This window comes from Stegodyphus dumicola, chromosome 8 (genome assembly GCF_044657685.1).
Source record: "Stegodyphus dumicola isolate Sdum_Otavi_A_Nest chromosome 8, ASM4465768v1".
NCBI classification, from domain to species: Eukaryota; Metazoa; Arthropoda; class Arachnida; order Araneae; family Eresidae; genus Stegodyphus; species Stegodyphus dumicola.
The window spans coordinates 151,173,220-151,187,477 of NC_140775.1; the positions used below are offsets into that span (position 1 = coordinate 151,173,220).

Below are 14,258 nucleotides of genomic sequence, written 5' to 3' on the forward strand. Positions count from 1 at the left end.
ACTAGGGGGGGAAAGGCTTCTCTGTCGATACACCTTTTTCTTCTTGGAGGGGGGGATATGTAAGAAAAATGAAGAATATGTTAAAAGATTAAAATAGCAGCGTAAATTAATTTCCCTTCTCTATTCTAAAAATAGCAACATCTATTTGCACTGCATCATTTTCGAGAAAAATCTATGTCATATGACTCTTGCATAATTTTGGTGATGTAAATTGAACAAAAACACAAGCGGCCAATAATAATTTTACAGCAATATTAACTATTCAATCAAAATGCTTTGAAAACCAAAACTAATTCAGTTTGACTTAAGATTTCATCCTGAACATTACACACTTGCTTTCCACGCTTTGGCCTAGCTACATTGCTGTCTGTCTGCTGCTGCTTTCTTGCTACAAAGTTATAAAAAATGTAAGCCTTTTGAAACAATCACATATAATATACCAACTTGTGTGTAGTTGCAACATGTTGCTGAAAATAAAACTGAAGATTTAATCTGCCTTCACCTCCAATTTCCTGGTCATTGCTTCTGAGTTTAAATATATTATAATAAATATATATATATCTAAAAAGATGGAATTCTGTGTTCACAGTTCGTTGTCAATTAAACAACTGTCACAATTTTCAGTCATATGAAATAATGACAAAATTTATGCTAAAAGTAACAAACACAAAAGAGGGAAAAAAAAAAAGAAAAAAAAAAAAAAAAAAACTAGCAAACTTTTTTTTACATAAATTACAGTTAAAAGTTTACATCATTTTAAATACAATTTTTAAAACTCAGTTTTCATGAGAAAATATCAAAAATAAGTGTTAGACGAGATTCAGGCTTATGATGGTAATAAAAGGAAATCAAACTGTCAAAAACTCTTAAAAAAATCTAACCTGTGTGGACCATATATGAACACATTTATCAAAAGAACCACTGGCTAGATATTTTCCATCAGGACTGAAGGCAACACTATATACTGGTTCTGTATGCTTTGTAAGGGTATATAGACAGGCACCACGCTCTACTTCCCACAGTCGAACAGTGGAGTCAAAAGAAGCACTACAAAGAATAAATTCACATACAATAACACATACACAATTGATAGTTCATATTTTTATAGAATGTGTGATACTGAACAAAAATTACTTTGGAATAAAATCTTTGAAGGTAAAAAATATATTAAACTAATTGTCATCTCAGTTATAAATTAGAATATATTTTCCATGTATATAATTATTTAATAGAAGGAAACTTTTTTAATATAAATATTATGAAAAATCAATGTTAGTGAAGTTGACAAATAAGAACATACAGCAATTTTACAACTTTTACTATAGTTTATAAATTAAATTTAAAATACATTAAAAAGAATGGAGGATCATGCATTAATGCGGGGTTTCTTAAACTTTCTTCAGTCGTGACTCTCTTTTATCACTGAGATTTCTTCGCGACCCCAGGACTCCATAATGCAGTACAAAGTCCATAATCCGGACTCGTCGGGACTTTGGCGATTCCGGATTAGGGTTTTTTCTGGAATATAGATCATCAATTTAAATCTGGTAAGATGGCATGCATAAATTATACAATTAAAAATATGAAACTGTAATTTATGAAATAAAGAGCAGTTATGATCTAAAGGATATCAAAAAAAAAAAAAAAAAAAAAAAAAAAAAAAAAAAGCTTAATATTTATTTGTTTACTTTATTAAACATTTCTTGCAATGCAAATTGCTTCGTTTTTTTGTGCTAATACTTTCTCTTTAATTCTATAAACAGACATAAATTTCTTGTTCAGTTCCACTGTTCAAGTCCTGTAATTGTTGTGTCGAGAATACTGACTAACATGTCAATCGAAATTCTTTCGTTTTCGATAACCTCTCTGTCACTTTCTTCACTATCGGAAGCGGTATTTTCTGGATCTAGAACCATACTAGAGATTTCGCCGTCCATTAATTGATTGATGATTGGGGCATTGTTGTCGCAATGAAAAACTTCTGTTATATCATCTTCATTTATTACAGCTTCTCCACATTTCTTTACAAAATCCAATAACTGGAAAATTTCACCTTTAGTTTGCGATGTCCGAAAACCTTCAAATTTGCAGCTATCATCTTCATCGTCCTCACCGTGAAATATGGTAGCTGGCCACATATTATGCCAAGCATTTTTTAACGTACCTGGAGACACATCCTCCCACAATCTTGCAATGCTCCACACAGCAGATTTTATGCTAAAAAATTTCAAAAAGTCATGAATACTCTTGCCATTGTTCATCCATGCTCTTTTATTTGTGCAATATATAACGGGGAAAATCAATATTCCTTTAAATGCTCAAGGTGGTGTGGTGTATTTAATTATGGCAAAGCACACTAGGGCTATCTGCCTAAGGGGAGGGATGCCTTCGTGGAGGACTTTCTAAGGAAAACTGTCTCATATGCACATTACACATGGGGAAAACCACAAAAACGCCCATGCAGCCAGCCCATTCGCGGGATTCGAACCTCGGACTGAACTACCAGTGTTCAGCGGCTTTACCGCTCGGCCGCTGGTGGGCCCTTTAAATGCTCAAGGTCATGCATGTTTTCCGATTACGAAAAGTTTGCGCTTATGCCTTCCTGCAGCACTTGCGCATGCTAAAATTTCCAGTCTCGCTTTGGAATCTTTGACAGCAGTTGGAGCCTTTTCTGTAGAGGTTGCCAAGGTATTTCACGATACATATTGCCAGAAAAGACCAGTTTCATCAGCATTATAAATTTGTTCTGGAGATATTTGTAATCACTAGTAATAAGTTCAATGAATTCATCTGCAAATTGTTCAGCAGCTTCAGTGTCAGCTGAAACGTTTTCACCTGAAATTTTTAATTGTCTTATATCATGGCGATTTTTTAATTTGGTTAACCAACCTGTCGAATATGTGCACTCAGTGTTTAAGTTCATTTCTTCATGAAATATTTTGGCTTGAGCCATTAGCATTGGACCCCTCAATAGCATGCCCTCGCTGCGACGCTGTCTGACCCATTCAATCATCACTTTGTCATGATCGTCACTTTAAGCATAACAAACCCTTTTTCTGTTATTCATTGCAAGTGGGGTGTCGGAATCCACAAAAAATTCAAAAAGTTCCTTTTTCTTTTTGCTTATGTCATATACAGTTGACTTCTTAATTTTTATAAAATTGCATTAACAGTCTGCAAAAAATAATAAGCAGAATCCAATTAGAAGATTAAGGAACAGTGCAATCTGCAACATTAACTGAAATGCCTTAGAATCAGTAAAGATAATTTTAGCCTAGCTTATACCGTCCATTATACATTAAACGCGCATGCGTAAAGCATTTAAAAAAAAATAATAATAATAATTGTGGCTTTGAGGTCCGGATTATAGATCATTCCGGATTACGGACTTTGTACTGTTTTTACAAAAATTATGTGGTCCTTTAAAAAAACTGCTCATCTACAGGATCTCACTAGTTAGAGTCTCAAATTACATACTGCATTTACATATGAACTCAATTAAATTTTTACACTTTAAATGAATAAGAAACGATAGACAAAGGAAGCATTTGGCTAATTTACGTTACCAATGGATTTATCATGTTTTTACAATCTGTATTGATGTTATCTTCTCATACTCTTTAAAACCATCATTATTTTTGGTATTCAAGGCAATGAATTTTTTACATTTCTTTTCTTACATGACAGAAATATGTTTTTTAAAATTATTTAAAATTTAAAAGCAATACTAAAGATAAAAATTATAATTCTGTTACAGTGAAATTTTAGAAATACTTTTAAGAAACGTACCTTGCTAATATCAAATTCATGTTGGGATTGTTAGTTCCAGGACCTGTGGGACTCCATTTAATGGTGTATATTTCTTTATTGTGTGCTTGAAGATCATGAACACATGTATCTTGCTTCATGTTCCATATCTATAAAATTTACAGAAGTAGAACACTTTTCTCAACATTCATATAATTCAATACAAATTAAAAGATTAATTAAACTTTAATTTAGCTACAAAAAATTATGCAAAGTTTGACAATAATACTACAACACAAACCATTCAGTGCATTATTCAGAAATCTGCATTCCAACATATGTTATTCCGACTTCTTCCTAGCTATTTGTATAAATACAAGACTATAAAAAAATATCCCATAGCGAGATATATAAAAGAAATAATTTCTACTACACTTGCGATGCAAATTTTCACAAAAGCTATTACCTGGATATATTACAAATTACATCAGAGATGTCATTAAAAATTAATTTTTTTTTTTTCTAAAAACACTGCATATTGCTTTTGAATAGCTCCATTTGTTAAACAATGTAGCGCTCCAATCTGAATGATAGATTTGACCACTAGAATACTTGTGAAAACTGTAATTTGCCAAGTTTTATAGATGATAAATGAGTGATATTACAACTCATGGACAATGACAATAAGCCATATATACAGCCTCAAAGCAAAACAGCATAATGGGACTTAAAGTGGGAAAATTATATGCTATAGGTAACATTTAAACCAACATTAAAAAATTTGCGCAATTTTGAGTTTTTCAATGGTCTAAGAAATACATGATTCTATAATACAATATTTCTTCATTAAAATTGGTTCCACTCATTTCTAAGTAACTTCCCTACCACTTTTATTTTTTCCAACAGCTCTAAGGGAGGAAAAGAGTGATTTTTTTTCTTTCTACCATCCCTTGAAACAGCATATTAAAGTTCTACAGCAATAAACATACATCTGCTCGTTTTTCACTCATTTGTTCAGAACCCTTAGTTTAATACGTATAACATAAGGACAGTATATTAGAATGTATGGCACATTTAGTATTATTTTATTTAACAGAATTAGATAATAGTACTTTCAAACTGTTTGATTGCATTCATGTAAATTGCACAAGTATTCTATTAGTCTGAACCCAGAAATGAATAATGACACTGAAAAACAAATAATAAGAGCTATAACAAACAAAAGGCTGGATAAACTCACTTAGCTTTCCTTTTTTACTGGGTAGTTAGTTTTCTGTTTAAATATATAAATACTCACTGAAAAATATTACGCCCGATTTTTTTAAAAACCCAAGAAAACCGTTTAAACCATTGCTAAATATTTATAACTTTTACTTTTTGAAATTTAGAATAATTAAATCAACTCACTTGAAAGAAAATAGGAGATTATTTAGCTAAAAAAAAGTTTAATTATGTTTAAATCAGTGATACCTTTAATGACATGTCATCAGAACAAGAAGCAAGCAAGACACCCTGAGGATCCCATTTTATTGCATTCACTTCATTCTGGGAGGGGAAAAAAACAGATTAAAAATATGACAAGAAAATAATATTATTTCTTTAGGGCATATTATCTAACTGAGATCTAGAACAATTTTATACATTCATACAGTTTTTAACGATTGAAAATCCACCAATTCATTCAGTTATTAGTATTTCACCCCTCCCAAAAAATGTGGGAAGACAGTTTTTCAAAGCTTATTAGCCATAGTCAAAATACAACACCCCCATAAAAATTCTGAATATAAAGTAATGTAACATATATATAAAAAATAATTAAAACCATTTTTTCTGTTAAATTATAATATCAAATACACAGATTATCATAAAAATTGCATTTACGTGTGCAATTTTGTTTTGTTTAGAATTTTAAAAAAGATCCATGAATATAATTATAATGTAAGATCCCAAAATTTGGACTCGATGAAAAGTTAACTTTCAGTTTTGTGCAAAGAAAATTTTGTCTTCCTGCCCGCTGACTGAATTGCTGGTTTTTGTGTAGAAATTCTAATTGTGAAATTTTTTTAAAACTGTTTTTACTTGTATTTGGTGTTTTAGTTTTTCTGTATATTAAAATTTTTAATGAAGTTTTAGTTTTTATGCATTTTTGGCTTGCCATGAAGTGAGAACTAAATTGACTGAATAAGAAATAGATTTCTAATGGAATTCAAGGAAATAAATTATAATGAAGTGCAGAAAAAAAAATATGTACAATTTAATAGATCATACAAGGAAGTCATGAGATGTTAACATTAGATATTTAATAGTATGATTTGTATTATTTATACACCAAAATGTCCAGAGTCAATAATATTATATAATCATTATTAACTTTTATCACTTACGTCAAGAATACAATTTATCCTCCTTGAGGATTTCAGTACTTTTAATAACATTGTTTCTATTAGTCATATACTTGATAGGTTTAATAACAACAATCTATCAAATCAATCATAATTATAACAGAAAACACTTGCAACTCATCTTGATATTTCCTGTCCATTCCTTTGTAACTATTTAATAATTCCACGAAACATGCACAGAAATCAAATGGAAGGCCTTAAAAATGTTACAAAAATTAAAAAAACTGAGTAGTTCCAGAAATTGGTAATAAGTATGGTAAAAAGTTATAAGGTGGCTAACGGCAGCAGGCTATAGGAATGCTAAATAACAACTCAGCTGCAGTCTAGATAAAGTTCTACTTTACATCATATACTAAACAGCAGTATGTTATTCATTACTAGTGAAAGTATAAAAATTGATCAAAGAATGAAAGTTCAGTATAGAGTGTATAAATGGATTAGGAACATTACAAACAGCATCAATTCTCCTTAACAAGTCAGCACATTAAGCAGTCACACGACAGGCGACTGTCCAATTTGAGAAGAAAATTGGCATGTTATAGTAGATGAAGTTGCCTCAGTATACTTTATTCCACAAGTTATTTTTACAGTTTAATTAAGTTTATGTGGAATGGGTACCCCATGAACACACTGCGGAGTTGATAAAATAATGTGTTGATGCATATAAGGAAATTTGGTGGTGCTTTTAAATGGAAGGTGATGGATTTTTATGAAGAACTGGTAAATGGGTTTACTACTATCAACCGGAAAACAAAGGAAAATGCTAAGAAGTACCATAGCTTGTTGCCAAAACTGAAAAATATTTCATGTATAAACATTGATGGCAAAGATTATGCTGACATTTTTGGAGGGTGAATGAAAAGAATTAATTTCGGAGCAACATCTGTTTACAGGAAATATAGCCACTAAAACAAAATATGCACATTTACTCAAGAATTCCTGTGTCCTGCAGTTAGATCCATATGTGGATTTCTGAATACATGTATTTTTTTGTAATACAAAAAAGTTTTAACCTATATTGCAATTATCTGAGATTTAAAATAGGAGTATCCTAATATCCATCAAAATTTCCAAATCTTGCCTTTAGTAATTTCCATGCATTAAGATAGCTGAAAAAAAGAGGGGAAGACATTGGGAGGCAATGCTTCCAAGTTTGGCAATGAGGGTAAATGTGGCGACACACTGCCTTTCTGTGGCAACCCTAAAGAATTCGTCTGTCACGAGGATCACGTGCCCAGATGATGCATCGTTACGTCTACGTCTGCTTTTCTGTTTGATAGTTAGTTGCATTTAAGATTTTGCAGAATTAGAAATGGTATGAAAATAAATGTTAGTGTTTTTAAAAAGTGTCGGCTCAGATTTTCGAACCTATGATTTACTTGTTAAGCAACAAATTTGGCGAGCCAGCCAGGATGAATGTCACAGGGTGACATTATCGATTTCAGCACTTGATAATTTACGAAAATAAGAGAAGTTGCTAGGTGCAAATATGGATGATTTAGAAACACTAAAACAGAAGCGGAAAGCAATTAGGAGTGTATTTACGAAAACAGCTAATAAGTTAGATGAACTGATACGATCAGATTCTCCGGATTTGGACGATTTAGAAATTTATTTAGATCAAATTTCAGAGAAGTATAAAACTTTACGAAATACGGATGACTCTTTTTGAACTTCTACAGAAAAAAGGCTGTACTGAAGAAGAATACGAAAGAGAATTTAGTGCAGCTCAAGAATATTACGATAAATTATCTACGTTGAAAGTAAAAGCCAACAGGAAAAAGGATAAGTGTTCACAGCCTTCTACTGGGTCAACGAATAGCGGTTCTTCATCAGGAATAGTTACAGCCGCAAAATAGAAATTGCCAGAGATCGAACTGGTGAAGTTCGATGGAGACTCCCGAAAGTGGTTGACATTTTGGACGAGGTTTAGTAAAATACATGAAGATACTTGCATCGACAAGAGAGACAAGTTTCATTATCTACTACAATCTACGAAACCTGAGACTGCGCCTAGAGCAATAGTGGAGAGTTTTCCTGCTACGGAAGAAAATTACGAAAAAGCCGTGGAGTATCTAAAAGAACGATTTGGAAATGAAAATGTTTTAATTCAAATTTATATTAGAGAGCTATTAAAACTGGTAATCAATGACAAACAAAAGATAGACTTATTAACTCTTTATGACAAGTTGCAAACTCAACTACGCACATTGGAATCACTCGGTTTAACTAAAGATAAATTTGCAGTTGTTTTATTTCCTTTAGTGGAATCAGCACTTCTTGCTGATTTAATACAAATTTGGGAAAGACAACGAGGTATGTCTCCTGAAACAACAGGTAAGAGTGATTTAGAGTCATTAATTGATTTTCTAAAAAGGCAAGTAGAAACCGAATTTAGAGTTAAACTTACCTGTGATGTTTTGGGTTCTGATAAAGTAAGTAATAAGAAAAATAAGTTTTTTGACACAAAATCTGTTGTTCCAACTGCATGTGAACTAATTAATGCAAATAGTAGTAAGTGTAATGATAATTTTCAAAAGTATAAAAAGTCTGATACTTGTATTTTTTGTGAAAAATCCCATTTGTCTGAAAGATGCATCTTTAATGAGTTCAGAATGTAAGAAAGATATTATTAAGAAAAAGAATGTTTGTTTTGTGCGCCTTCAGAAAAACCATAGAGCAAATCAGTGCACAGCTAAACATAGGTGTACCTTATGTAAAAATCGACATTTTGTGATTATGTGTCCTGATTTGCCTTCTAACAAAACAAAAAGTGTCACAAAGTTAGGGAATGAAGAAAACAAAACAGGCATTCTTAATAACTATGTTAAGGTATCAGATGTATATCTTCAAACTTTAATTGTAAAAATTCAGAATGGTTCTAAAGAAATGTTTGTACGAGCAATTTATGATAGTGGTTCTATGAAATCATATTTATGTAATGATGTTGCTCAAAGGTTAAATTGTAAGTGTATTGGTGAATCAAAAATTAAGCAATTTCTTTTTGGTGGAGTTGAGACTTCAGAAAATGTATATAAAAACTATGTTATTGAAGTAAGCAACATATATAGTAAATATAAGTGTAAATTAGAGGTACTTGGTCAAAACAAAATTTGTTCTGAAATTAAACAACTCCCATCTGGTTCGTGGTTACGCGAACTTAAGTCACATGGTATCAAATTAAGTGATTTAGAAAATGGTACATGTAATGTCGATAAAGAGATAAAATTACTAATTGGTGTGGATTTTGCTGGTAAGTTGCTAACTGGAAAAATTGTTCCTCTTACGTGCGGTGTCAGTGCGGTGCATACGCAGTTAGGCTGGACTGTTATGGGTAAATTTACTGGCACTGAGCCAACTACGATAAATACTGCATCCCTCCTAATATCTTCTCTGTTAGTGAAGGGTCAATGTATTAGTGATATCTGGAAGTTAGATGTTTTGGGTATTAGTGAACCTTCCGTAAGTAAAACCAAAACTCAGTTACAGGAGGATACGCAAAAATATTTTGAAGAGACTCTTACGGTAAATTCAGAGGGAAGGTACGAAGTAGCATTACCCTGGGTGTCGGATAGCTCGCTTTTACCCGAAAACAAAAGGATAGCAGAAAAATGTCTTGTAAGTACTAAAAGAAAATTAAAGACTACGGGAAATTTTGATGCTTACGGAGACGTTTCCCAGAACTGGTTAGCACTCGGGATAATTGAAAAAGTACCAGATAAGAATAAATATAAGGGTGTACATTATTTACCTCATAGAGTGGTTGTTAAAGAAAATAGTAGCATGAGTATAAGACCGGTGTTTAATGCAAGTTCTCATTCGCCTGGTTACCCATCATTGAACGATTGTTTATCTACTGGACCAAATTTAATTGAAATTATACCTTCGATTCTTAATCGGTTTCGCAAGAATTATGTTGGTGTCACTTCAGATATAGAAAAAGCGTTCTTGCAAATATCTATAAGGGAAAAAGATCGAGACTTTTTGAAATTTATGTGGTTCAGTAGGGATAATCAAGAACAAGTAAAACTGTATCGGCATCGAAGGGTAGTTTTTGGTATTACGTGTAGTCCGTATTTATTGGCCGCTACAATACAATATCATTTGAGTGTAGTTCCCGAAAGCTTAAGTCATACAGCGGAGATTTTGAAAACATCCTTTTACGTAGATAACTGTGTGGCTAGTATGGATTCAGAAATAGAAATGAGAAAGTTTGTAAATGAATCACAAATAATTATGGCTTCGGGTCATTTTAATTTAAGATTCTGGAAATACAATATAAGAAGTGTTGTGCCAGAGGAAGATTCCTCCACGGAAGGAGGTGTGTCTGTTTTGGGCCATGTATGGCATACAGTTACAGATACCTTATCTTGCAAAATAAGTTAAGATATAAAATTGGATGACCCAGTTACTAAAAGACTAGTTTTAGCAGTAGCTCATCAGGTGTTTGATGTTATAGGGCATACGGCTCCTGTAATGTTGATTCCAAAACTAATTTTACAGGAAACTTGGAATTTAAGGCTTAAATGGGATGATGTTCTTCCCGATGAATTAACCAAAAAGTTTAGGTTTTGGCTTAAAAAGTTGTACTTGCTATCCAGTATCCAAATATCTAGATGGGTAGGTCTCAAATCTATTAATGAAGCTGTGAGTATACATCTATTTTGTGACAGTAGTAAAAGTGCGTATGGTGCATGCGTCTTTTTAAGAGTACAGAGTGGCAAAAAGGTGAAGGTTAGTTTGATACACGCAAGATCGAGAGTAGCTCCTTTAAAACCTATTACGATTCCTCGATTAGAACTTCTTGCTTGTAATATTGGTTCTAGGTTATTGTCTTCAGTTATTAATGATATTGGCCTACATGAAGTTTGTATTCATTGTTTGGACTGACTCCTCGACGGCTTTAAGTTGGATACGGCGAAATCAACGTTGGGGAGCATTCGTTTTTAATCGTGTACAGGAAATCAGGTCGTTGACCTTCCCCACTGTATGGCGACATGTCTCTGGTAGTCTCAATCCTGCTGACCTACTTTCTAGAGGTTGTTATGCAGATCAATTAATAGAACGAAAATGGTGGGAGGGACCTGATTGGTTACGGGAAGATGAGGCAAATTGGCCTAAATCTAATGATGAACCAGATGAGGATTTGGTTAATTCAGAATTACGTAAGACAGTTATTGTTACGTTGGCAAAGAGTGATAATTGTATTGGATGGTACTATAAGTATTCCTCATCATTTAAGAAAATTGTAAGAATGTTATCATGGATATTCAGATTTTATAATAATGTACGTAAGAATAATAATAACAACCATTCTAAGGATTTGACTGTATCTGAAATTGAAAGGGGAGAAATAGCTTTAATGTTATTAATACAAAAAGAGTTGTTTAATGGTGAAACAGATGATAAGCTAAGACGACTCAGACCATTTGTCGATAGTCAGGGTCTAATATCAGCTAAGTCTAATGTTGCTTATCGTAACAACTCTAGCAGCTTTAAGTTCCCCATCATATTACCTTCTGAGCATCCAGTAGTCAAATTATTGATATTAAGTGCACACAAAGATTTGTTGCATGCAGGTACTACATTATTGATGTCGCATTTAAGAGAAAGATACTGGATCTTAAAATCACGTAAAACTATAAGGAATTGTATAAGAAAATGTGTAACATGTTAGAGATTTAAGGCTAAAAGAGGTGAGACAGTCCCAGGCGTTTTACCAAATGATAGGGTTCGTGATTCAGCCATTTTTGAAATCGTAGGGTGTGATCTTGCCGGACCCTTGCATTTAAAGGATGGACGAAAATCGTATATTGTGCTCTTCACCTGTGCGGTTTATCGTGCTATCCATATGGAACTGGTTACCTCATTAACAACTGAATCCTTTTTTCAAGCTTTAAGGCGTTTTATCGCCCGTCGTGGACAGCCTACCACCATATATTCCTATAACGGGACAAATTTTGTGGGTGCAGAGAGAGTTCTGCAAACCACTGACTGGGACAGCCTCCGCTCTAAGGCTGCTGAAAAGAGAATACAATGGGAATTTAATCCTCCATCCGCCGCTTGGTGGGGTGGATGGTGGAAGCGTTTAATACAAATTATAAAACAAATATTAAGAAAAATTTTAGGTCGTGCTTCTCTTGGTTATGAAGAGTTACTCACTGTCTTGTGTGATTGTGAAAGAATTGTCAACTCAAGACCACTTACGTACGTGTCTGACGATATTGAAGATCCCTTGCCTTTAACTCCAGAAAAATTTCTGCATGAAACTCCACAGTCGGGTGTACCTGATATTGACAACGTGGACAAAGAAAAATTGAGTAGAAGAGCAAAGTATCTCCAGAGAATGAGAGAATTGTTAAGAGTGAGATTTCGCTCTGAGTATCTAGGGCAGTTAAGACAGCAGTCTACCAGAAATTACAAAAATAAACCTCTCTCTGTAGGAGAAATTGTCTTGCTGGAGGATCAAAATAAAAACCGTACATATTGGAATTTAGCACGCGTTATTCGGGTGATCGCTGGTCGAGATGGCAACATAGGATGTTGCTCTTGTAAAAAGTAATAATTCAGAGTTCTTGAGACCAATACAGAGATTGTTTAGATTGGAACTGGATAATATAATAGATAATACTCAAAATGAGCAAGTTCCTTTCACCACCAGTAGTGGTAGAGTTGTAAAATCACGAATAATGCAATTTATGTCTTTGAGTTATTACGATTAATTTTTGTGCTATTATTGTTGTATTATTGCTCAGTATTAATTTTGTTTTCAAGTAATATGATTTAAGTATTAAGTAATTTTCTTTGTTACATAACCATCATTTATATTGATGTAAGTTTTATGTTTTGAGTGTATAGCCATCCACTCAAAAGGTGGGAGAATTGTGGCGACACACTGCCTTTCTGTGGCAACCCTAAAGAATTCATCTGTCACGAGGATCACGTGCCCAGATGATGCATCGTTACGTCTACGTCTGCTTTTCTGTTTGATAGTTAGTTGCATTTAAGATTTTGTAGAATTAGAAATGGCGTGAAAACAAATGTTGGTGTTTTTAAAAAGTGTCGGCTTAGATTTTCGAACCTATGATTTACTTGTTAAGCAGCAGTAAAGAAGACAGTGCATGAGTGGCTTCAATCACAACTGTGTAGCACAATCCCCCCTTAAGGTATCAATATACTTCCAAAATGATAAAACATTTGTACAACAAGTCAAAATGATTATAATGAAAATTAAAGTAAGCATATTCCTTAACAATTCTCTAAACAGCATCAACCCAATGAAAAAAGTACAAAAGCACGAGCGAATGAAAACATGAAATACCTTATAACTTCTAATAATTTTATACTATATCCATGCAATATTTCAGTAAAAAAGCTAATTAAGCACAGTCTTTTGTTTTCAACTAATTTTGGAGAAGGGGGCAAGGAATATGAAATATAAGTTTCAAACCACGTTTTTAAGAAATACATGAATTCATATGAAATTAATTGATAAGTACTTTCATATATATTTCTTAAAAATTACAAAATATATAAAAATTGTTTTAATGAAAATAGCTTTATATTATTTTTAAAATGCACAAAATTATAAAATAAATTAACATTGCTTTAAACAAAAATGTATAATAGTACAATATCACATTTTACTCACAGTATGACCAGTGAATGTTTTTATGGGTTTATCAACACCTAATTTGCAAACATGAATGCACTGGTCAGTTGAACAAGATGCAAAACTTGTATTAGTCTGCCAGTCAACATCCAAGGCAGGAGCTAAAAAATACGAAAAAAGTATTTTCAGATACTTTTGGTCAAGTACAGTTCGTAGAGAGAAAATATCTACAGATCAGGATTAAAATTTTTGCTATTTTAATTGATTATATGTACAAACAGTTATTAAATGTTTCACAGCATACATTTTGGATCTCAGAAATTTTGTTTAGTTACAGATGACTAAAATGAGAGTTTTTTTAAGTCTTCCCCTTGTATTATTGCAACTTCCAATTATTGTTTTATATGTAATACATTTAAAAAGTGATGTTTTCTTGAGATTTGATAACGAAACTGATAAAAATTCTCACACCTAAGAGAGAGATAAAAATATGTGGA

General features: G+C 32.7%; 1 protein-coding gene across 4 annotated transcripts in view; it reads right to left on the reverse strand.

Moving 5' to 3' along the window:
- ebi (transducin beta like ebi) overlaps positions 1-14,258 on the reverse strand; it is a 77,573-nt gene that overhangs the window by 10,101 nt on the left and 53,214 nt on the right. For all 4 annotated transcript variants that reach the window (XM_035354353.2, XM_035354352.2, XM_035354354.2 and 1 more), the window contains exons 10-13: positions 13,801-13,922; positions 5,218-5,292; positions 3,790-3,917; positions 882-1,047 (exon numbers count right to left, since the gene is read on the reverse strand). In XM_035354353.2, the coding sequence (XP_035210244.1) occupies positions 882-1,047; positions 3,790-3,917; positions 5,218-5,292; positions 13,801-13,922 (491 nt within the window). The remainder of the gene's footprint in view (positions 1-881; positions 1,048-3,789; positions 3,918-5,217; positions 5,293-13,800; positions 13,923-14,258) is intronic.